Source organism: Biomphalaria glabrata, chromosome 7, assembly GCF_947242115.1.
Source record: "Biomphalaria glabrata chromosome 7, xgBioGlab47.1, whole genome shotgun sequence".
Lineage (NCBI taxonomy): Eukaryota > Metazoa > Mollusca > Gastropoda > Planorbidae > Biomphalaria > Biomphalaria glabrata.
The window spans coordinates 10,311,168-10,336,479 of record NC_074717.1 but is presented as its reverse complement, the minus strand read 5'-3'; the positions used below and the strand labels follow the sequence as shown (position 1 = coordinate 10,336,479).

General features: G+C 33.2%; 1 protein-coding gene across 17 annotated transcripts in view; it reads right to left on the bottom strand.

Annotated features, from left to right (window-relative positions):
* Window positions 1-25,312, bottom strand: part of LOC106059989 (hydrocephalus-inducing protein homolog) — a 113,915-nt gene that overhangs the window by 2,834 nt on the left and 85,769 nt on the right. For 11 of the 17 annotated variants that reach the window (XM_056036850.1, XM_056036860.1, XM_056036863.1 and 8 more), the window contains 25 exons: window positions 25,117-25,213; window positions 24,242-24,511; window positions 23,614-23,721; window positions 21,904-22,046; window positions 20,292-20,423; window positions 19,674-19,756; window positions 19,051-19,137; window positions 17,348-17,560; window positions 16,109-16,375; window positions 15,077-15,283; window positions 14,515-14,653; window positions 13,217-13,382; window positions 12,655-12,802; window positions 11,586-11,793; window positions 10,814-11,035; window positions 9,647-9,822; window positions 8,799-8,997; window positions 7,244-7,513; window positions 6,462-6,631; window positions 5,722-5,857; window positions 5,034-5,333; window positions 3,548-3,711; window positions 2,537-2,687; window positions 1,419-1,649; window positions 226-450 (listed from right to left, as the gene is read on the bottom strand). In XM_056036850.1, coding sequence (XP_055892825.1) covers window positions 226-450; window positions 1,419-1,649; window positions 2,537-2,687; window positions 3,548-3,711; window positions 5,034-5,333; window positions 5,722-5,857; window positions 6,462-6,631; window positions 7,244-7,513; window positions 8,799-8,997; window positions 9,647-9,822; window positions 10,814-11,035; window positions 11,586-11,793; window positions 12,655-12,802; window positions 13,217-13,382; window positions 14,515-14,653; window positions 15,077-15,283; window positions 16,109-16,375; window positions 17,348-17,560; window positions 19,051-19,137; window positions 19,674-19,756; window positions 20,292-20,423; window positions 21,904-22,046; window positions 23,614-23,721; window positions 24,242-24,511; window positions 25,117-25,213 — 4,512 coding nt within the window. The remainder of the gene's footprint in view (window positions 1-225; window positions 451-1,418; window positions 1,650-2,536; window positions 2,688-3,547; window positions 3,712-5,033; window positions 5,334-5,721; window positions 5,858-6,461; window positions 6,632-7,243; window positions 7,514-8,798; window positions 8,998-9,646; window positions 9,823-10,813; window positions 11,036-11,585; window positions 11,794-12,654; window positions 12,803-13,216; window positions 13,383-14,514; window positions 14,654-15,076; window positions 15,284-16,108; window positions 16,376-17,347; window positions 17,561-19,050; window positions 19,138-19,673; window positions 19,757-20,291; window positions 20,424-21,903; window positions 22,047-23,613; window positions 23,722-24,241; window positions 24,512-25,116; window positions 25,214-25,312) is intronic. The other 6 variants (XM_056036861.1, XM_056036866.1, XM_056036853.1 and 3 more) reach the window with 5 other exon arrangements.

Sequence of the window (25,312 nt, the reverse complement as noted above, 5' to 3'; positions counted from 1 at the left end):
GAGATTGAACATGAGAGGACAGAGCCCTCTACAGCATGAAAGTCCTATACAAGAGGAAATTAAAAAAAGAGAAAAATAAAAAGAATTACATTAATTCGCTTAGAATGATTTGTTTTTAGAGAAAATTTATAACAATGATAGGAACTATTAATTTGCTCTCTCCCACATGGTGGGCAAATGCACATGATTTCCTAATTTTCAAAAAGTATTATCTTGGTTACTTACCTTGCAAGAATAGTCTGTTTTTTGTTTAGCAAAGTTTAAAAACTTAGCAACTTGGGTAACGCTTGAACCAAGCCATGTTCTGAAGTATATGGGCTTCTCCTGGCCACTAGGTTGGGCATTCAAAACCATATCATACAAATACTGACCTAGGTCTGCACAGTTTAGTTCAAGACGACCTGTGACCTCACCCACTTTCAAAGGCTGATATTCTAAAGTCAAATGACCCTGGTAGTAACAAAAATGAAGATTTAGTTTTTCTAAAGGGATATTTGGAAACACATACAGGCATACACTATGAAGAAATACTAAATCAAGAACAAGCAAAATAAAATTTATATCAATGTCTATCAATTAGCTTGGATCAGTCATGTCATTAAATTTGTAATACATCTAGAATCTAGACTAACAATAATAGATCTGTGTGATTAGAAATATTTTTTTCCCAACTGTTTTTGTCATACTTTTAGCTTTCTCAATACGCAATGAACCTATCACTTGTCTGGACCAGTTGGAAAGGGGGAGAAAGCACAGGGTATCTGATCGCTTTGTAAATGTATTTTTAAAAAAAAGGAAATGACCTGCATTCAAATTTGTGGGCTAAAGCCTTCTTAGGCTTCTCAAGCCAAGCGGTAACCACTCTGATACCAAAGTCTATGAACATGGAAGATTGTATAGTAATCTATAGTTTCTATTTCATGTTTATGTTCACTAAGCCTCAGACGGCAGCCTAATATAAAGGGGACTAATTCAGCTTATACCACCACTTCAAGTACTATGTCTTTCCCTTGTTTGAGGTACCAAACCAAGTAATTTATTACCAATAGTTAATTAACTAATTGGTTAATTTTTATATTGATTATTGTGTTGTCAGCTAAAAGAAATAATTGTGCAAAATTTCAGATTGATCCAAGATTGGTTATCTAAGAAATAACGTCTACAAACTGTTGGCCCAGACAGACAGAGTTGATAGAAGCTTGTAAAAAATCATAAATTCATCTCATAGAAAGTTATTTGACCCTTCCAATGTTACAGTTAAGAACTGAAAAATCCTCATTAATCAAATAGTTAACCCTATTATTATTTTGTGACAGTTAGAAAATGTATAAAACTATCATGTTTAATCGATAATCAAACTGATTAATCAAATGTTTGAGATGGTTGTGAGATCTTGTTCTATAATTCAAGTTGCTTACTTGTGAAGCTGCAGGGATTACCAATTGGCTGGGCAGCATCACTTCTGCCACTGTACAGCTGATAGAGAAGGTCACCTGATTAGACAGTGGGTTGTCCAATGTCAGTGTGTAAGGGACACTCTGCCTAACTGGGGTGGCCAAATATATAGTTGAAATGACCCCTGGCTTTGTTGCCTTGAACGTAACCTCATAAAATTGGTACTCTTGAGTTTGTTCATTGACGAATGTAACCTGTTTGAAATCAAATAAAGAATCATCGTTACATTATGAGCCATGTTATAAGTCACTAGAATATTTCAGTTAGAATGTTACCTAGAGCTACATGAATGTTAACATAGGAGCTATTAGAATGTTATATTTTGAGCTATTAAAAAGCCACATAATGTTAGAATGTTACATTTAGTATGCTGCCTTGAGCTACAAGAATGTTAAAATAATAGGAACTAGAATGTTACATGATAAGCTAACAGAATGATACATTATGAGCTAATAGATTGTTACATTATGAGCTAAGTAAAAATATTTGGTAAAGAAATCTGCAACTAAAGATAAAGTCTAGCATTGAATTGCTATGCAAGATACAAACAATACAACCTATCAAACAAGCAGGCCTTTATTTTTTTGTGTGGCGTTAAGAAAATTGTTCTAGGGATAAACTTACATTTTTTTAATGTATCTTTCAATATGGATTGATTTGTTATCTCAATGTTGAAAATTAGTAAGACTACCTATACCTATCCTTTAGTTTGTTGGACCATTGGGGCACCATGCAAGCAAGATAAATAAAATAAACCAAATAGCTGTTTGGTACAAATCAAATCCTAAGTATATTTAACTGAACTGACAAACAGTGTTACACGTTGCACAAAATAATTGAATTTGTATATGATCCAATATGATCAGTAAAAAATATTTTTAATTAATTAAGGTATTTTAATTTGAAATTTGTGTGTTTGCAGATGTGGACAATTTTTTTTTTGGTCAATATATGTCAAAAGTTATTGTCTTAGTAAAAGTAAAGATGAGGCCTGACTATGATTTATGAATATGTTTGGGTTTGTTTTTTTAGTATAATAAATATTGATCGTTATTTTCAATTCAAACTAGTAAAATTATACCTTAAGAGTTGAGATTCCTTCTTTATATGCATAAAATGACAGCTTATAATCTTTCTTCCCATTGGCTGGAACATCAATGTACTCCACACCTTTCACCGTGGTGCCAGGTTCTAGTTTCTCTGGTTTCACAGGCTCAATCTTCACACGAAATCTAAAGAGTAGTTGAAACAAGGCAACGACATTTCTTACTGTCAAGTTTTGAGCAATGTGAAACTCAAACAAAATAATGGGAAAAAAAACTTAAATATATCAGTTTAAAATAAAATAACATAAATGTTGTTCAAAGTTGTAGACTAACTTGTTACAGAATTTCTTTATTATTTTGAGTCCTTATGGTTAAGCCTAAATATGTGAAGTTTTTTGTATCAGAATTTTTGTTAGTTGAAATGTATTTAATGAGATTTGGTCTCTCTTTTATAAATGAGTTGATTTACACAAGGGTAGCTGTTAAATTTGATTTTTGCCCCAAACAGCTGAAGTTTTATAGGGATTTATGATTTTCCTTACTGATGTATTAACAAGCTAAAATAAAAAGTATATTTGCCATTCTTAAGACTTTTAAGATGACTTGGTGTGTTACATGAGCCAGGCTGAATAGTTAAAGATCTATTGATATAAAAATGTCAACAAGCTATGTATAAATGAGATGTAAACCTTGGGCACGTCAAAATTAGCAAGCATCTGGATTAATCTTTTTGCATATTATTTGTTTTACATGTTCTAGATGTCCTTCAGAATTGAAAATTACTACATCCTAGCCTAAACCTCTGGCAGGATGGCGGATAATAAGAGTGGTGGGGTTCACAGTCCAGAGCACATACCACATGGCCAGGCAGCCATTTGTTAGATAGGTCATAAGAAAGAAGAGACTAATGCTCAAGGATTGGACTATATTGTCACAAAAAATGTTAGTTATATAAAGATGAAGCATCGTCATACTTAAATGGAATGATGATAACATTTATTATCAAAAACAAAATTAAAAAACAAAACAAACAAACTGTAAATTACCTTTGTGTTTTTTTGAGCCAGTTAAAAACAGGGAGAAGTTCAGAGTAACCTGTTTTACAAGGAACATCTCGCTGAATTCTAGCTAGAACTTTTGGAGGTTCAGCCGTTCCTACAAGGTTAAAGAGGAGACCTGAGCCATCAGGGAGAGGAAAGAAAATGGATCCCTGAAATTGAAGAAATTTATTAAAAATTAGAAATAAACACTAAAAAAAACATCAGGCTATCTCTAAGTAGAGAAACTTATCAATTCTACATAAGTTTTGGGCAAATTCTGAAACATAAGCATTTGGACTACATGTACTTGAAAGCTATATAAATGAAGAAGATTGACTATCTTTTATCTTCAATATTTCCAGTTACTTTTGAGAAATCATAGTGAATTAGAACAATGAGAAAACAATGTGATTAAATACTTGATTAGATACACCCAATTATGTCTAAAAAACATAAGGTTACAAAGTTTTAAAGAACTACATGCAATATATCAGAGCTATGGTTTATTGATATGATGGTTTGAGTCAATCTAGGTGCCAGCATACTGAGGATTAGGGTGTTTATTGAATCCACTCAGTTCTAATAGATACTATACCAGTATAAGGGCATAGTAAGGAGTTGAGTTCTTAAGCTTTTTAAAGGGAAACTCTGATGGTTTCGACAATTTTTGAAGCAATGTGTTTTGATTTACAGAAAATGAATACATTTTCAATAATAACTTAATAATTGATGTTTTTCTGACGTATTTTTCCTGTGCATCCAAAATGGTCAGATTTTAACTGGGTTAAATCTATTGACTTACTGTATAACGGAAAACCTTACAGCAAAGTTTTACATTCTGGTAAAAGAAATAGATCTAGGTCTATGCAGTTAGATATTTAATTAGATCTTGTAAGCAAAGAAAAAAATATGTGCTAAGAGTAGATTTACATGCTTGACTAACCATGGCAGTACCTATTTTCTCGCCTGACCACTCAACAAACACAAACACAATCACTTGGTTGTCTTGTCATGACCAACTATACATAGCCTTGAATAGCCTTACACTGACCAGTTTGTTAGAATCAGTCAGACACACAATCTATTTACTTTTTGGGACAGGGTGGGCTTTGAATGAAAATGTGTTTTTTTTCTCATGCTGGTTATCCTAATGCTTATATATATATATTTTATGTACCATTGCTATGGACTAGTCCCTAAGCCTAACAGCTACTGTGAGAATGAAGCGATATGATTGGTTAGATGTAGATTAGCTTTCTGTATTGTTGAGGGAACGTATGCCTAACCTAAAAACCAAATCTCAAAGAACCCCATTTTTTTAGATGTCAAGAATTTACAGTCTAATTTATTATATATAAATGTTTCTAAGCATTTGAATAAAAAATGGCAAAATGAATTTAAATATGTCAATAACTCAAATTTGAAAAACCACCTTTAAAGGAAGCAAGGACACTTTCTTCAAACTGCAATTCAAACTTGAAAATTGACTTACTGTATGCTTCTTGTTCTCACTGGTCATAGTCAGTGGTCTGTAAGTCAGCTCGTATGACTTGGTCTGCTGAGGTTCTACAATGAAAGAGACAGGTCCAGTCCAGTACTCTCCATCTATGACTGGCTTCAGGTTCCAGACCTGATTACTTTTGTTTGGTATCATGATCTGACGAGTATCCGTCTGCCTAACGACACACTGGAAACCCTGAACCTCTTTAACCGGTGGGATGCCAGTACAGGAACCAGTTAAAGTCAATGTAACTGCCTTATGTGGGCCTCCATCCAGGAAGCATTTCACTTTCTGGAAAATATTAAAGTCAAAGGATTTTTAAACCTCATTAATGGATACTACTAATTTTTAAAATATTTAAAATAAATATTTTTTTTTTAGAAATTTAAATGCCAGTTAGCAGTGCTAGTTATAATCTTATTTTCATTAGCAAGCATTATAAAGTAACTGAGCTCTATTCTTTTCATCAATTGCATCTCCTTGGTAGCATAATGTTTTTAAACAACACACTTGTAATAAAATAATTTGTTTCATTTTTTTATTATGCTTACAAAAAAAATACATTAAGTATTGTTGAGATCAGCAAAAAATTTCATGAAAAAAAAATTAATTCCCTTATTTTTAGTTAGAAATAGCTTTCTATTCATTTGGAAGCACAATTTGTAAAAATGTCCCTTACATCATATCGTACGTCACCACTGACAGATTGAGGATGAAACTCTACATCAAAAACTACTTCCATGCCAGGAGTGATGTAGCCTTCTACTGGTGAGATGCTAAAATCTGGCTTGAAACGTTTGATGTCCCAGCGGAATCTAGTCACAGAAGTAGAGAAAGCAACAAAATGAGTTGACTCAAATGATTGCAACAAAGTTATGAACATATTTAACAACTTAAATTTTTGAATGAAAAAAAAAGTATGTGTAGAAAGTACATATTAACATTCAGTTCAGTTCATAAGTTGTTAAACTTAAAAAACTGATACGGCTTCAAAGTAATCTGATAAATACAGTTGAATCCTGTTAATTGGAACTCATTGGGACAGGATTGTTGTAGCCCTACTTACCTTATAGTCTGATTAACCACATTTGACTCAATAATAGAATTGTTACTATGCTTTAGGATTCAGTTCAAATAACTGGCTGGTTCAATTAACCAGTGGCCTGATTAACAGGATTTGACTGTATATCAGATTTCAGTAGATATATTCAACACTTTATCTAAGCCTCATACGTATAATGTAAACATTTTATCCACTTTTGCATTAGGGCATTCAACACTTATAATTTGATAATTAAAGCTAATAAGAAAAAAAAATGAAGGCTTAACAAGTGTTAAAAAAGAATAAACATTATGTACATTCACAGAAGCTTGTTGTGCTTATTTAATGTTTATTAAGGACCTCAATAAATAACATACTTAGAATTCATGTCACCAGAGTTGGTCATGACTAGCTTCCTAGTGCTGGAGCTGCGCTGGTAGACTGTTCCGAATGCCAAATAGTCGGAGTCCAGGTTAATTTCCATGCCCAGGCAAGATCCCTTTACGACAAAAAGAGGCTGGGACATTCCTGCACATTCCATTAACACCTGAAATTTTTTTCACAAAATTGATTTAACCATTACTTATGCTGACTCACTCAGCCATAAGGTTATGCTGACTCACTAAACCATAAGGTTATGCTGACTCAAAAAAAAATACTAGAAATCTCAGAGAATATTGTCAAAACATTTCAGTAATTTAAATTATCATTTATTCTTTTCCTACACCATGGATTGCTATATTTTTCATAAATGTCCCCCTTTCAGACATTGCAATCTATTGGGTAGATAAAGTTAAGGTCATCTTTTTCTTTGGTCAACAGTTAATGAGCAGGAAGTCATGTGGCCAGCACAAAGACTAACCACCTTTACCTTCCCCAACTTAAGTCAGGTACCCTTTAGAGTTGGGAGGATTCTGGGGTGCCCTAAAATCCTGAAATTAAAAATCACAGTCTTCAACAAGATTCAAACCCAGGACACCAGGTTCAGAAGCCACTGCACTCCGTATTTTTCATGGTCTGAGATAATTGTTTTATTTCAGAGATGATAATTACCGAAAAAAATTCCTCAAGCAAAGTTCAATCCTACTCCTTACAATATCCTAGTCCTTGACCTTTCTGACACTGCACTTTAAACTACTACTTATATTTCTCATCTCACCTCTTCTGTGAATTGCGGGATGCGGGCTTTTGGTCTGAACCAGACCTCAACTTTTGTTGTTCCACCATTAGCTTCTAGAGTAATCTGCTCTTTGGGGGCAATGGAAAGCACTTCTTTCTGTTGTAAAGCTGGTTCAGTTGGAGTCAATGCTAAATTGAAGGTGATGGGAGCAGGACTGTTGTTGACCACTGGGATAAACTTTCTGACGTTATCACCCACCATCTTAGCTCCAAGGTTCACACATTTGTGTGCTGGGTCAGCCACTTCAATCTAAAACAAGAGATAAACAAGACAAACTGCAGTGATACAGAGATATGGAAATCTAACAGGTGAAACATACATTTCCACTGATCAACGATTGTTTGGTATAATACATTACAAGTTAAGAAGTGTTAACTAGTATTTCAGGTCTAAACAATACAAGAAAGTTGAGTGGTCTGAACAATGATCAGAAATTATACCTTTCATCGACTTATTTTGAACTGGGTGTTACTTCAGTTAACATTTTAACATAACTAGCACTGCACATCGGCTATACGCCCGTTGATCTATGGCAGGAACTTCCCACTTCTTTTTCTTTAAATTTCCAATAAATGAGCCACCTTTCCCCTAACATACTTTTATCCCATGAATTATTGTATTTGTTACAGCAAAATGAAATGGTTCTCTCTCTTTTTCATTCCTTATAAATATCTCTCTCTCCTTCTTTCTCTCTCACCCTCTCTCTCTCCGAAACACACTTTTTGTTTTGTTTTTTTAACCCTAAGCATCATAATGCTCTCTGACAAAGACTTTTGACTATGTACAAGCTCTGACTTTTCTTGGGCTCCTCAATTCAATATAGAAATATTAAATATATTATTCAGATTCTTTGCGCTGTTTTTTTTTACTGGAACTCAGCGCCACTTTCACACTTTTCAGTCCATTTCCATTAGAGGGACAACCTCTTTCTTTAGCATCCTCCATTGGATCAACCACTCACCACACTTTTCATGTCATGAATTCTAGATATAGCATCTTTGTTTTATTTTACCTTTTTTTTTGGCATCTTTTGATCATAAGGCCAGCAGTATCATGTGTGTAGGCCAATTAAGGCATTAGATTGCGCCATATATATGGTGACAGAATAATCTCATGTTATGGGGGATGACCACATGCCCAAAGCAATCTCTCTTGGCAAGCTTAAATGAGGATGGCATAACAAAGGCACCCTTAGAAGAACTATAAAGATAAACTCAGGTGCTACTGTACCCTCACTGGCAAAGAGGAAGGAAGCTGGCACCAGTTGGCCTCTGCATGAGTCAACCAGAGAGATCTCATAAATGTTGCATGCATTAGAATCCCAAAGAAAAGCTTTTACCAAAGACGTGCAGAAAATAAAAAGGAAACTTAACATAGACCCTCCTACAAACAACAGCTTTGTCTTGTCTTCATCAAAAATGACAAAATATGCAGGTAATAACTAAGTCTGTATGGTTACATCAAATACTGCACTCATCCTTTATTTTCAGAATTAAAGATAATGCCTTATGAATCACACTCACACAGTATTTACCTTCATCTCATGGCCCACACCAAAAAACTCAATCTTCTGTTTGGTTAAGCCATTGATCTCAAAGACAACAGTCTCCTGGTATTTGATGGGCTGTGTTGGAGTGAAGCTGAAAGTAACTTTCTTTTTCTTGTTTAGAGGAATAACACAAGCTTCAAACTTGAAGGCCAGCTGGCTCGTTGGTACACTTAGACAATCAACACTGGGCAGAAAGAGAACATAGAATCAAATGTATATCTCATCTTCTTATCTTAGAAAAGACAAAAAAGATGATTACATCCTATTTGTGTACCTATTTATGCATATTTAAACTCTGCCAAGTCATTGGTTTTCCTGGCTGATTCAGGCAACCCAACCCATACTCTATTTAATAACACTAGGGATAAGATAACTTATAGATAGTTTGGTGGCACACTTAATAATGAAAGAAAAAGAAACTATAATGTGTAATGTTTTTGAGACGAACTATATTTATTTAATTTAAACATAACTAAAAATCTGAATACATTTTAAATGCTATTCTCATAATAAGCAGCATATATATAAACTTCTGACTCTATAGTAAAAAGGTTAATGCATTACACTGTATGTCATAAACATAAGAAAAGAGAAAACAATCTTTTTATATCCAAATAAGACTTGCATTGAATCTGATTTGAGATAGAAGCTATGTTTAAAATTTATGAAATCTCATTTAATATTTTTGAACTGACAGCATGGAATACAGGCTAAAGATAAATCTTTATAAAGATCTTTGACTATTTCTTTACTAAATAGAAACTGTATAGCTAAAGATTTTTCTTTGATTGTAATGTACAAGTTTGTTAGACCAAGTTCTAATGAGTAATTACCTCACTTCCTTCTTGTCTTTGTTTATCAGTTTAAGAATAATTTGCTGCTTTGGAAGGTCAACGCCAGTTTTGTAGATGAAACAGTTGCCGAAATTGTGAGATTTGAAGGAGAATTGCAGGCCAGGGGTCACACTTTGGCCAATGATACTCAAATTATAAGTAGGGCCATTTATTACCTAATAATCAATAAGAAATATAGTTGTACAGGTTACAATAATAAAATAAGATAATACATCTATTAAAAAGTGTAAATCCTGGAGAGTAAACAGAAAAATATTTTGTTGAAATTTAATGTTTGCTGAGCACCTAAAGGCAGACTGAAAATCTTATCCAGATACCCACTACCCCCCACCACATGTCAATAAAAGAGATTAAACCAAAGCAAACAGAGCATGGAGACAAAAGAAATAAGATTAACAATCAAATTGCACCGGAACAAACCTGATCATTAACAAATGAGAATAGTACCCGTAATCTTATCTTATAAATAATAGACATTCCTTCCAAACATAAAATAATATAATAATTCTCATGGCGAGAAGCTGTGAGTCTCAGAGCCCCAGGATTTGAAGCAAGAAGAGAGGCCAGGGCGAAAGAGCGCCAGATAAACAAAAAGCTGAGAGAAGAGGCAGGCCTATGTGCAACTGACAAAACCCAACCAGGCCACATATGCGGCCGGCTTTTTAAAGCAAGGATTGGACTTTACAGCCATTTTCGAGTCCATAGGAAATGATAAATGTGCTCATCTTCAACCACAGAGGAGGAGCTATACAAAATAATTATGTTCTATGTGTGTATCCATGTGTTAATCTAGTGGAGCATGTTAAAATCTTCTAAGCCACTGGTAGTGATATTCAGAAGAAATGGCCAGAAAAAGGCCAAGATTTGTAAACTACTAACCATTTAAAAGAATTTTAACAACATGATTGCAAAATGCACCTGATGGTATTTAAAATGTCAAAAATTAAAACATACCCTAAAAATGGCTTCTTTTTTCTTTTTAAGAATTCTACCAGTTCAAGAAAAATGTATGCCTAAAATGTTGTTTTTTTTTCACAGTCAATCTGGTAGTTTTTATATTTTCTGATGCATTTCTTCAAATAAAACCTATACTAAAACAACAGCAACATGTCTCTAAATTAATTTGTTTTTGTTTTTTTTATTTACCTTAATTGCCAGATCACAATTTTTAAGAGCCACTTTTTTGAGGGGGCAGAAGGCTAATGAGAGCTGAACAGTTTCTCCGCACATTACTCCACCTTTCTGCGGAGTTAAGGTCAAAGCCTCTGCTCCAGTACCCTTATCACCAAACTCAGACACAAAGTCAAAGTTAAACTTGCCAGTATTGAGGAGGAACAGATGTCTGATGATGTTTTCATTAATATCCACCTGAGAAGGATAAAATGTGCATGTCATCTCTTATCTTATACTTTACAGCTTATACTTTACAGACAAGCATGCTTATATTACTCTAGTCATTCTTGTCAATTAAAAGTACCCCTTTCAGACCTTGCAATTTATGAGCCAGATGATATAAAGTTCATCTGTTTCTGTAGCAGATACTAATTAGGATGCTGTGTGACCAGCACAATGACTAACTGCCTTTACTTCCCCAATGTATACTAGGTGCCCAGTTTGGTGGCATCCTAAAAATATGGAAGTTTAAAATTTCAGTTTTCATCAGAATTTGAATGAACCCCTATGTTAGGAAGCCAAGGGCTTTACCACTCGGTTACCACATCCCATTGTTGTCAATTAGATCTTGAATTTGTGTTGATTTATCAAGTTTTCCAGGCTAGTTCAGGACACACATACCATGCTCAAATGGCATTAAGAAAGAAAGACATATACCATGTTCAAAAGGCATTTGGAAACAAAGATATACACCAAATTCAAAAGGCATTTGCAAAGAAAAAGCATGAACAAAAAAGGGTCTGACCTCTCCAAAATTAATTTGATTGATTCCTCTTTCACTTAGCTCTATTCTATTTAAGGTAGAATCCTCACATAACAAAATACTGTTCATTTGGTACCCCTCAGCCTTGACATTCAAGGTCAAAGGTGACTTTTTGTGTGGTATGTTACACTTTAAGTTAAAGTTGACCTCTTTTTCAGTTTTTGGTGCAAAATATATTTGTATAGGAACACTATTAAAAAAAACAAAAAACAAAATTAGTTAAACATTTTAGTTAAAAAAAAGCTTTTTGATTTGAACATCAGACTCTCATTATTAAGCAACACATATAACTGTGAATTCATATTTTAAAAATATTGTATTCATGCCAACTCTGAATTCATATTTTTATAGATATTTCAATCATATTTACAAAATACACAATGTTAATAATGTTTCTTTACATCTATTTCTTTTTTGGCTTCTCTTTCTACTCTAAATCCTTTTTCAACATGCAATCACTCCATTCCACATTCAGATTATGCTGTGCACTGATTATAACAATCCTCCTGCTACTACATTTAGACAGCATACTATTTAAAAAGTGGTTACTAACTAAATCTACATTAAAAACTTAATGATCTAAGTGTATTTCATTTGTTTTACAGTATTTTGCAGTGCTTTTTATGTAAATAAATTTACAAGTTTGTAAATTTTGTAAATAAATACGTGCCAGTACTCAGTGATTATGTGCCGGTACTCAGTGATGGATTGCCTAACTTTTAACTACTAATAAATTAATAATAAATGTTAAATAAAAGAAAAGTAATAATTTTTTCTCCACACTGAAAAAGGTGCTGGTACATACTGTCACAAAAAAGCCTGGTATTATGTATTCGTCTGTTATGGTATCAAGTTTGTTTTAAAAAACTGATTCCAAAAAAAAAACAACTTTTGTGTATGAAGAGTGTTATTATCACTTTTAGAATAATTGATTTGGAGAATGCAACAGCTCATAAGACAATGAAGGAAGTTGTGCTTCTGGGAACAAATATCCAGTGCTTACACTCATTCTCTATCTTTCTGAAGCATAATTGACAATGGAAATACATGCCTGGATTTTGGTGGAATCTGGCCAGTCATTGGTTCAACTTTAATGTGGGAGGAGTAGCCTTCAGAGTGACAAGAATTTTCCACAAAATAAAATTGGAATGCTGTGTCTTCATTGTTTGTTAGGAATACTGTTTCTTTGGCTTCACGTCCTAGAAAGTTAATAGAAAACATTTAGAATTTTATTAATAATATTTTTCTAACAGATTTCTACACAAAAAATATTTTTTTAACTTCAGGGCACATTTCAAACTTCTAAGTAAATTAAATTTGATCTATGCCTTTACAATTTTTAAGCTAATTGACTTCAAATTATTCATAAACTAGAACACCAAAATTTGTTTGATTGTGATTGTATTAAAATGAAAAGAAAAAATTGACAAATGCTGATCGTTCATTTCCCCACCAGTGCCCTCATGCCTGTAGAGCAGTACTCTCCAAATTACAAAGCTCCACCACTTTTCATACAAAAAAAAATCTCATAGAATAAGCTTATGTAAAACAATAATTGGCTATTGTTTTCTTAGCAATACTATGGTAAGGTTACAATCCTAAACTCAAAATACCTATTAAAAGTGATTTAAAGTTGAGATGTGATCTGTCCAAACAAATATTTGGTTCTCTGGTGTAACCAACCATCATGAATGGAATAGTGATTGCTCTAGATGGGATGCTGAACTTCCAGAAGGACTCCACAACATCTTGATCATTAGACACAAACTCAAACCCAACCTTGGCAAGGCAGCAATATATCAATAGCATTAGCATTAGTACATAGAGAGCTCAATAGCAGCCTTCATAAACATACATTATTAGTACAAACAAAATTATGTATAATGTTTAAATGTCCATAAGGAAGTGTGGTGGCTAAGTGGTAAAGTGCTTTGCTTCCGAACCGAGGTTGGTCGTGGTACTGGCCACATGTTGACCTCATTAAGCATGGGCCACATTAATATGGCTGCCTGGTCGTGCGGTTTGCACGCTGGACTGTCGTTCAGATTTATCGATGGTCCCGGGTTCAAACCCTGCCCGCTCCCATCCCCCGTCGTCCTGCGGGAGGTTTGGACTAGGAAGTAATTATCTTCAACTCTGAAGGAACATCCAAAACATGTAAAACATTTTACAAAACAATAGATGACTTTTACATCTTCTGCCCTATAGATCGCAAGTTCTGAAAGGGGACCTTTACTTTTTCTTCTTGTAACTTCAATAAGTCTAAATAAATTTTTGAAATTGTGTATAACAGTGGAAGAGAAAGGTATTAGTATGTATTGCAACAGTAATGATGACAGACATACAGGTGTGTGAATAATGTCTGAATTATTGACGTGTAAGGGGAACTGGCTGACTGCTGAACTAATAGAGTTGTTGATAACATGATTTGTTTGAGGGTTTTGTAGTTTTGAATGAGAAGTGTATCAGGAACATACAGACCATCACTGAGTTGCTGTGTGGTGGAGTTAATGAAAGCAAGAAAAAAAGACATCACTACTACATGTATCATCTGTTGTACCAAGAAATGTCTGGCCTATACACAGACTTTTGCTTAAAAAGCACAAGACAATGATTTTGAATAGAATTCTGTTTTGGTTCTGACAGTGTAATCTACAAGGCCAATGAAGTTATCTTCACCAGATTCTTTGTTCAAATGCCCAGCCAGTTTTTAATCAATATTAACAGAGAACAATTTTCAGGGTATTTAGTCCCTAAATTGAATCAGTATTTAAGGTAGACCATATTATCAATAATAATGTTTGGAAAAAAATATATATTGTATGCACTCCTATATTCAAATGTATAGTAAATCCTTTTGATAACTCATTTAAAGTAAAAAAATAAAATCAGTTTAAATATATTTCTTTACCTTATACTTTCTACCACTTTTAATTTCCCCTTTAGGGTTAAGACATCTGAAACTTGCTGGAAGTCTGGTATCAGTATCATCCTCACACTGCCATTCAAATGTAAAAGGTTCATTGGTTGGGTTGATGATTCCAAACTCCCTGCAAGAGAGTGGATAACATGGAAGTGAAATAAAACTTTCTTTGTAGCTTAAGGTATGTGAACTAGCTTAGATTTTTTGGTTATTATTTTTATTATTATTTTTCCACTTTGGTATGATACCTACTTGTAATGTGATGTATCTTTTTGGTATGATACCTACTTGTTTTATGATGTATCTGTTTGGTATGACACCTACTTGTGATGTATCTGTTTGGTATACCAACTTGTTTTGTGATATATCTGTTTGGTATGATAACTACTTGTGATGTATCTGTTTGGTATACCAACTTGTTTTGTGATATATCTGTTTGGTATGATAACTACTTGTGATGTATCTGTTCGGTATGATACCTACTTGTTTTGTGATATATCTGTTTGGTATGATAACTACTTGTGATGTATCTGTTTGGTATGATACCTACTTGTGACACTTGACACCAGAGCCGCACACACTAAATTCTATTACTCTGGTGCTGGGGTCTATGGGTGCACTTTGTGTGCCATCCAAGTTGCTCCTTGAGCGACTGATGTAGTCAGAGTCTTCCAGCTCAAAGTGACAGTAGGGCATCAGGCTTCTTCCTTTCAAACCAATCACTGGGCCATGAGACCCTTTATCCATGTGAGGTATGCTAAAGACATAAAAACACAAGGAATTTATTTTAACAGCTTATCCTGTACAAATTAACAAAAAACTATCAATTAGAATATTGAATGGTATGTGAAGTCATACTTATACTGAAGTTAACACATTGAATAAAACTATTGCAACAATGAGTCAACCCTTGCAATGTACATTATCATCAGAACCTAAAATCTTATGTTGTTCAAACAAGTTGTGCTATGGGGGTAGCTTTAATGTTAACCAATTCTTATATTTCCATTTCAACCCAAACTCTTCAAAATAAGTTATAAAATATGTTCATTAACAAATTTATGGTTTTCTAAATATTATACAAAATTATGTATATTGTTAAGATACAATTAGATACAGCCAACACTCTTGCAAGCTCTTCCAGATATTGCATCATAAATATCAAAAGAACCCATAAAATGTTCTTCTTTACTAAGAATAATGTCCATTCTCTCTAAATGGAAAATGCCATCCTTGTTTGTTTTCAAATTCTGTCTCTGACATAATTTCCAGTCTAACCACAACTACTTTTTTTATTTTAGATGATTATATTTCAGACCTTGCAATCTATGGGTCGGAAGATGTAAAGGTCATCTGTTTCTAAGGGTGTCATGTGGCCAGGACAATAACCAACCAGCTTTACCTTTCCCAGGCTATGTCCGGGGAACTCAGAGGCGCCATAATGATCCCAAGATTTAAAATATCATCTTCCCCATTACTTGAAGCTGAGACCTCTTGGTTTGGTTACCACTCAGCCACCATGTCTCTTATAGATTATTAAACTATTTCCTATTTCTACTAGCTATGTATCCTGACAATATACCTGCATATCAATCTGCCTTCATAGTCATTTGCATCCAAGGGAGCAAACTTCACAACACAGGATGCAGACTTCCCAGCAGCAATGGTTCCAAACTCAGGCTCCACAAAGAAAGGTGTGTAAGGAATGTCCACAACATCTACCCTTGATTCTGGCCTGTCTCCATTGGACATGAAAGTGACTGAGCGCTGGACACTGGGTGTAAAACTATCCATCAATACATGCCAGTGATAGTTGAGGGCCACTTTTCCTTCATTGTTTAGCACGACACTATTTATAAAGACATAAACAAATATGAATAAAATAACTTATATTTCTTTAAACTACTTTTCACTTTGCATTTCCCTAGGCTTTTTTGTTTAAATGAAGTTATATTTTTTAAACTACTCTTCAATTTAGTTTTCACTAAGCCTTTTTTCAAATTTAATTATATTTCTTTAAGTTACTTTTCAATTTAGTTTTTCCCTTGCCTTTTTTTCAGTTTTTTTTTATTAAAAGGAAATGTATCAAAAGTTTTTATGAAAGTCTGTGGTACAATAAGTTATTAGTATTTAAAAAGGGGAGTAAGAAACACCATCATATTGAAGTCTTCTTTAAGTATTATGAGACTTCATTACAGCATCAGTATACAATAATCCATGGCACTAAGCTTTGATTTAAAACAATTTTGATGACAATTAATTTTTCTTTTGTTGCACCCCAAAGCTCCCCCTTTGAGATCCAAAGGCCACCCATTTCATTGGTCAAAAATTTATAATAATGTTAACTCTTTCCTTCACCAAGTTAAGGTCAAGTATCATTGTAAAATGTGACAGGGTATAGGAATTTCAGTATCCCATCATGAGTAAAGTCCCATTATAGGGCAAGCTCTATAGGCAAAGACTCTCAGACTTACTGCCAAAGGCTCAATTACTCAAGCATTTTTTCCCTATATTAAAAATGCAATACTAAAGACACTTTGAAGAGACAAATAGGTTAACAGTATTTATTTCTATGGTTTTATGGCCAAAAGTAGTGGGAGGCAGGATAATGAGCAACTAACATTCCTTTCTCTAAATTACTTCTAAGATATAACCTTAATGGACTGACATATGACACTAAACCTGATTCTCAAGACCAGAATTTAAACTCAAAGGTGTTAGAGGTTTAGAGCCAACTTTGTTTTTCAGCTATGAAGTGATTCTATAGAATACACTTAGGACCAGCAGGCTTTGGAGCCTAAATAGTCTATACTAAACTCACCTGTAGACTCTAGTTTGGAACATGGGTGTACTCTTGAAATGGATGCTTTCCACCTCACAGGAGCACTTGGTGTAGTCAGCCACCCCTGAGACCAGTAGCTCAATATCCCTAGCAGAGTCTGCTATTTCAGTGTACTGAGGTTCAGGCTCTGTTTCAACCACTTTCTTCTTGGAAGGCTTCAGGTTATTCTCAGGGACATGGGACCTGCTGCCACTGGATATCAACGAAAACATAATAGATGAAATCTGTCTATAAACCTTCAGGACATAGAGCCTGCAGCCACTAAACATAATACAACAATAAAGCAATTTATATAGCACTCTATGGGCATTCCACACACTATTTAATGTAATAAACATGTTTACTACTGAGTATTAAACATTACTACAATATAAACATCACTAAAAAATAAAGTAGTACTTCATAAAGTTTCATGGGACCTGGTCAGTTTTAAAAGCACAGGTGAATAATTCCAAATTAGTGCTTTTTGAAAAAACAAAATTTAATCATGTTTTTTTTTTGTTTGTTTGTTTTTTGTTAGTATCTTAGTTGTATACGAGGTGTAACTTTAAATTGGGAGACCCTGGATTTTCAGGTCAATCAGTTGGCAGTTGTCTAAAATTCTTCATAGGAGTTACCCAATTTAAAGCTATACCATATACAAGATCATAGGATTCTGTTTAGTTCACTAAAAAAGGTATATAAATATACATAAATGGAGAAAAGCAGAAGTCTAGTCTGGTAATGTTGCTTTATTGTGAAAAATAAATAGTGGTCCTAGGCTAGGTTAGACTTATTTATGGCTACTATTTTTTGAAAATAAAAAGTTGGATAAGCCATGATTCTATTTTACTAGTTATGTCAAAGATTTCATCTCAACATCAACAATGACATAGATTATTTTTAAATATTCCCAAGTCTCAAGACATCAAGTGACTAAAAATATGGTTGCATTATGAAATAATTGCTTGCAATTTGAAATTGAAATAGGCAAAATAATATACCAAGCTCACATGTTTTGTTGAAGCAATTTCAAACACCTTCTAATTATTGAAAACTAATTTGAAATTAAATAATGAAACACAATTCTTTTATTACTTAAGCTTGTAATGACAGTAGGGAAGGTGGCTGAGTGGTTAAGCGCTTGGCTACCAAATCGGGAGTCCCAGAATTGAATACTGGTGAAAACTATGATTTTTATTTTTGGGATCTTTAGGGCGCCTCCGAGTCCACCCAGTTCTAATGGGTACCTAACATTATTAGGGGGAAAGTAAAGGTGGTTGGTCAGTGTGCTGGCCACATGACATCCTCATCAACCATGGGCCACAGAAACAGATGACCCTTACATTATCTGCCCTATAGATTGCAAGATCTCAAAGGGGAAACTACTTTTCTTTTCTTTTTTGTAATGAGAGTTTTAAAAAATGTGTTAATTGTGTATAAAATATCTGTTTAAAAGATTTTCAAGTCATTTCCAACAGTCTAAATAAATTCAATACATCTCAGTGCTATTGTATGAAAATGTAGATTAAGAAAAAACAAAAATAAATTGAAAAAAAAAATTTAATGTTTTTTTTTTTTTTTTTTTTAACATTTTAAATTGCCAAATAACAAGAACTAAATATTGTAATTCAAAAGGTTATAACTAAAAAAGGATTTAGGAATTCAAGTGAAAAATGTAACAGTTGGAACTAAGGACATACAATAAGAGAACTTCTAGAATATCCTCAATGGGCGTCTCTGTCTCCCCTTTCTGAGTAGGGGAGAGTATGCCATCTAGCGGTTGGTGTCTTCAATATCCAACAAATAATCACAAGAGAAAATTAAATTTATAACAATTGAAATCTAATTAAAATTAAGTAAATATAAAATACTAGTTAAATATTTTAGGTTTAGAATGTGCTACAAACTATCGTTGCAAGGTAGATAGATTTCAACATTCAATTTTTGTCAAATGGAAGCTGAACGAAAGGAACAACTGGTCCGTCCATGTCATACATGCTGTCACACAGCAGCATCTTGGAAGAGGTTATCAAAGTCATTTGTGACCGATCTCTCTCCTTAGACATCTCGCCACTCTATGTGCAGAACAGCATAGGAGGATCTAAGTCATTTTAAAAAGTACATTTTTTGTCTTTACATCAGTGATGTGGAATCCAAGCTAGTACTTTAAATTAGATACAAACACACTTCATTAAGCAATGGAAATGGTGTAAAATGATAGATTATTAGAGCTTTTTAACTCATAGTAGAGTAATTATATTAATGATATGCCCTGCAAATAACAAGATTATTACACTAAAGGTAAGATAAAGGTCACACTTACTTCTCATTTGGAAAGGTGGGTGTAGCTGGGGGGTTATTATCCACCCATTTAACCACTTGAACTTTATCATCCCAATCACAGATCTGGAAAGAAAAATTCTGATCATCATTGGAATAAAATTCAAAACAATATTTTAAAAAAATACTTAAAACATTCAAATATTTTTGTCAATTCTATTTTATCAAATAAATAAAGAAATGTTTCAATTCAAATAAAGCACACTTGTTATGATAACATCAACATTACATACTTAGTCAACATTGTCTAACTTTTGTGTGTGCGTATTCTAGTCTATCTATGTGTATGTGCATGAAGACAATCAACAAAAAGTGAAAGAGAAAGGTAATGCTAAACATGAGGAAGAGATAAGCTTTTACTGACAGCACCTTATCTGTAGTTTTTATTTACATAATATCTCAAACAGAATCATTAAAATAAAATGTGGTGTCAGCTCATTAACAACATAGCTTTAATGAAGTATATTTCACTAGACAATCTGAAATATGAACACGATACTAGAAAAATTTTGTTTCTAGTGAAAAGATGGTGAGGATAGTTAAAATCATCATAAAATGTACTCTAAATATTTTAATGCTTAAGATATCAACATGACTTTACCATTTCCATTGGTTTGTCAAATATTATTTTGGCCACTCTGCACTGAATGGGCACCTGGCTAAAGCTTTGTGCTGATTTAGGTGTGAATGTGACTGCAATATCTTTGGTGCAGCCGGCATGCAAATGCCCAATCTAGGAAAGAAGCAATTAAAAACTTTGCTTTATAAAATAAAGTAAAGAGACATTTAAAAAATAAGTTGAAAACAACAAGTTTCAATATTTTGTTAAGTACTTAGTTTAGTTTAGAGACACACAATAGTAGACAGACTTTGAACGTTATATTTAGTGACGTCAGGGTTAGTGGGATTGATATTATTTATGTAGATTTTTTAGTTCGGTTGGTATTAGGACTTCATGGTGATAACATCAATTAATTACAGAGACTCGACTGTGGCCTTTATGTATCAAACTTTGTGTGGTAGAGAAACTAAATACACTTGAACTTGGCTATCTATCAGAAGACTCAAAGTTTGACACCCAACTCGAGCAGAGTTATGTTTACTTAATGCCTAAAAGCAGCATAGAAAACCTTCTCCCAGATACCCCCTCTCCTCCCACTATCCACAAATGAGACTGGACCATAGCACAATGAGCTTGAAAGTTGTCTATATAAAAGCTATTTTAAAAAAACAAAACAGTCTGATCTTAGTTTTCGAGTGTTCTTGAGATAGTGTTTGTCTATTACATCGTACTCGTAAGTATTACACCATTACAAGCAGAGCTAGGGTGGGGTGTGGAGGGAGGGGAAGAATTTGAAAATTCCTCTCGGCCCCCACTTGAAGGGGGTCCCCAAATTAGTGTTTTTGTACATTAAATATTATGCAAACTGCAAGCGCCCCCAAAAGAGGTCAAGCCCCCTGAGCCCCCAAATGATGGCGAATTCCTAGCTACGCCACTGCTTACCAGACACTCAAACATCTCCTGAGTAATTTGTCCAGGTCAGACATACAACTAAAAAAGACAAACCTATTAAAATTTAATGGAGGTGGTTCGAGTTAAATTAAAGTATCTTTATTTGAAAAGAAATCATAATCTAAGAATAACATAAGATATTAAGTAATGAGATATATTCAACAAAAATATATAGTAGTCTGGTATATATATAGTTTTAATTTTAAATTTCATATTATTTACTAATCCAGTAGTTTCAGATTTTCTCTTTCCAGGGTTTGCATTGTCCTATTTTGAAACCTATTTATAGATATTGGGGAAATGCTTCAATTTAAAAATTATTATAAAATAAATTGTAAAACAAAAGAGAACAACAAAAAAAAAATACTTTTTTAAAGAAGGGCTTATACACGGAGAAGAATTCCACATCTACAACAATATACCTCAATACTGTATGATTTATTTCCCTTTTCTATATCAAAAAAAAAAAAATTACCACTAGTAATTAATTGTTTAGTTTTTTTTTATTGATTTCATGTTCATGCTTTGTTAGGAACAATAAAACAACTAGAATGGAAAGTGAGAGAAATCAAGTATAACCCAACAACAAGTTTGATCCACAATTGGTTCTACAATATTGTTTCTTTCATCAAAATGAAATCAAACCATTCTGCTACTGAAATAGAACAAGATCCAAAAACAAAAAAGAAAGGCAATATACCTGTGGTGAAAATGTGAATTCTGGATAGTCTGGCCATTGGAAGCGGACACAGTCAGTGGTAGAGTGACTGGTCATAGTCAAGTTGAGTGTACAGCTTTCATTGATATAGCAATCACTGAAGTTCATGACGTTGGACTTAGCAGCTACAACAAATGAAAATAATGATGTGAACATCACTAGCCCTTTATTATTATATATACTCAGATAGGTTTTTCTTTAGTAATGTAGAAGTAAGATTTGATATAAGGTGATGTGGTGTGTGCTGTCATCTCTATGGTTTGAAGCTCAATCTGTGCCTGGTGTCAGCCCTGCAGAGATTTGGGCTAGGACATTATAATCTTCAGTTCTGAAGATCCAAAATTTTATAAAACATTCAAAACTAAAAAACTTCAAATATTTATGTTTTTATTTTTAAAAAATATAATATTTTGTTTATAAATTTAAAAAAAAAAGTACCCTTTTCAGACCTTTGCAATCTATGGGGCAGATAATTTAAAGATGATCTGTTTCTGATTTCTGTGGCCAGCACAATGACCAACCCCCTTTCCTTTTCCCAACTTATGTCAGGTGTAAGGTACCCATTACAGTTGGGTGGACTTATGGCGTTCTAAAAATTCAGAAATTCAAAATCACAGTTTCATCAGAATTTGAAGCTGACACTCTTCAGTTCAGAAGCAAAACACTTAACCACTGAGCAACCACACCCCCTGTTTATAAACTGGAAATGTAAAAAGCTTTCTGTAGAAAACTGTGGCCTTTAGTACTAAATCAACAACAAAATAATACACTAATTATTTTGTTAAAATGAAAAGTGAAATAAAGGTAAAAAAAATAAAGTGATGCTAAAAAGCTTAGACAAATTTGAGCTATACTACTATACTATATCTCCTATTCCCAGAATCATTTGATAATCTCACATTTGTAAAGAATAGTTTGTCAGCGCTATTCACTTGTGTTGTACAACTGTGTTGCTGCTTAAGCAGTTGGGAGGCAACTCTTGTCATAAAAGTTCAAAACCTATTCAACTAATGTTCATTTTCATCTATAAACTGCAGGTTCTGGTAGCTGTAGACACTTGACATTAACTTTCCTTCATCGCCTTTAATTGAACTTAAGGAGGAATAAGCCGTCATGTGAACTACATTTATTTAAATTTGCAACAAACAAAGTCTCTGATTTGTTTATGTTAAGTAGATCTATATCTTAAAAGTAATTTTCAACTGCACAACAGTATAAAGCTTCAAAGTTGTTAAAATAGAAAGAAATTTTTTGGTGAAAATAGGACAAAATGTAATTTTGTTTATCTAGTTACTAATAATTAGCATTTCACATATCAGCAGTCTAACTAGTTATTAGCTAAGAAGCTGAAAGAGGCTATTTTTCCTGAAGTTTGAACAGACTTTCTAAAGGCTAAATTAAAAGACAGACTAAGCTTCCTGAAGCTAGATCTTGTTATTACAAAAAATTTTTTTATAAGAAATTAATGCTTAAAAAATAAATTTTAATTAAACATAAAAAAAAACAATCAAAAACATAAAAAGCCTCTAAGTGATAAAAAAAATAACATTATAATTGAAGGCACTTTCTTTAAAGCCTTAAAACTTTTAAACTGTCAAAATTGAAAGAAAATTTGGTGCAAATGTTTAATAAAGAAATTGAAGCAGCATTCCATCAAACAACTAAGTGAAACATTAATAGATGAACTGGTACCCAACACACTGTAGTCATCTAATTTAGGCATCTCCTGGGATGAAATTGAGTCTGCATAGGTAGATTCCCCAGACCTTTGTTTAGAGTCTAATTTGCCATGACTATCTTCTGAAAATGTCAATCATTCATGATTGATTCAGATGTTAATACAAAATATAAAGAAACCTAAGCTGTTTTGATGTACTTCTTGTTCATTGGTTTAAATCAAGATCAGTATAACTTACAAATAAAAGTATAGAAGCTATGAGAAAAATTTGTAAAATGCTAAACAGTAACTGAAATTATAAAATAAAAATAAAATTGCCAATAAATTAATTGTAAAATACCTTTACTATATGAAAAAAAAGAAAGAAAAATACAAAATTAGTTGTTTTTTTTATAACCTCTAACTAATGAGGTTTGCAATTGAAATTTATTTCTACAATATGCAAACATCAGTTTCACAGTTTAAAAAGAAACTCAAACTAATCTAAAAAGTTTGCTATTGAACTGTAAAAGATCAACACTTCTTTATTTTGACCAAAATGAGGCTGTATCAAGAAAAAAACATACCCGTACAGGGGAAGACGGTCAATGAAAACATAATGTATGCATTTAAAAAACAGCAAAAAAAAAACACAACTATTACCATCTACATCTTCCTCTGCCATGTTGCCCAGCTCATTCTCAGGCTCTACATAGACAGCCATGGAGCCAATGTTGTCCAGAGTGATGTCATCCTTGTAGCCTTCACCTACCATCTGGACAATGTAATCCTCATACTGGTTGTCAATGACTGTCACCTTGATGCTGGCCTGAGACCTTCGCACTTCTCTAGGCTGGTAGATGACCTCAAAAGTGGCTCTTTCATTAGGATTGATAACTACTGAGGCAGTGTGAGCCTTCTTTCTGATTTCTGCTGATATGGTCACAGATTTATATTGTCAAAAAAAAAATTAAAAAATTTCATCTAGAAACTAAATTTATTCAGGCATAGGCAATTCAAATTTAGCAGGCAATTCAAATTTTGCTAGCAATGGACATAACATAAAACAAACATTTAATCTGAGACATTATAATAATAAAACTGATAACAGATAGATATCTGTAATTTCATCCTTCAAATGAAGTTCATTTTTTATTTTTCTAAATGATGCTGTAAGATTTTGTAGACTAAATATTATAATATTTACATTTCTTTCACTATTTTTGTAAGTTATTATCATAGAAACAAAAGGCTTATTTATATTTTTAACTGAATATACATACATTTTTTTAATAATAATTTCCTTTTAAAAAAAAATATTATTCTAAAAATACTACTATTAATAATCAAAATTCATTTAAATGAATTGGTAATCTTGCAGGATTTCCCCAAAACTTTTCACGTTGCAAAATTTTTTTCCCTCTAAAAATGTTTATTCTTGTGAGAAAGATTCACCGTGTGTCTTTGAATTTGGCATGAACATAGGAGATCAAACTGAATACAAAATTTGGAAAGACAAAAGAAATTGGATAACTGACCTGGGTTTTCATAGCTGATGTCTCCAACAAAATCTCTGGTTTCTTTGGTTGGTTTTAGCATGAAGACTTGGTCACTGTCCAGTACATCAATGTTGACCTGTTTAAATATCAAAACAAAGTTTAGCAAGACTCTTGTCTTTTATGGAACATAATTAAGCACCCCAAACAATTAAAAACAATTTCTTGTTATGGTCAA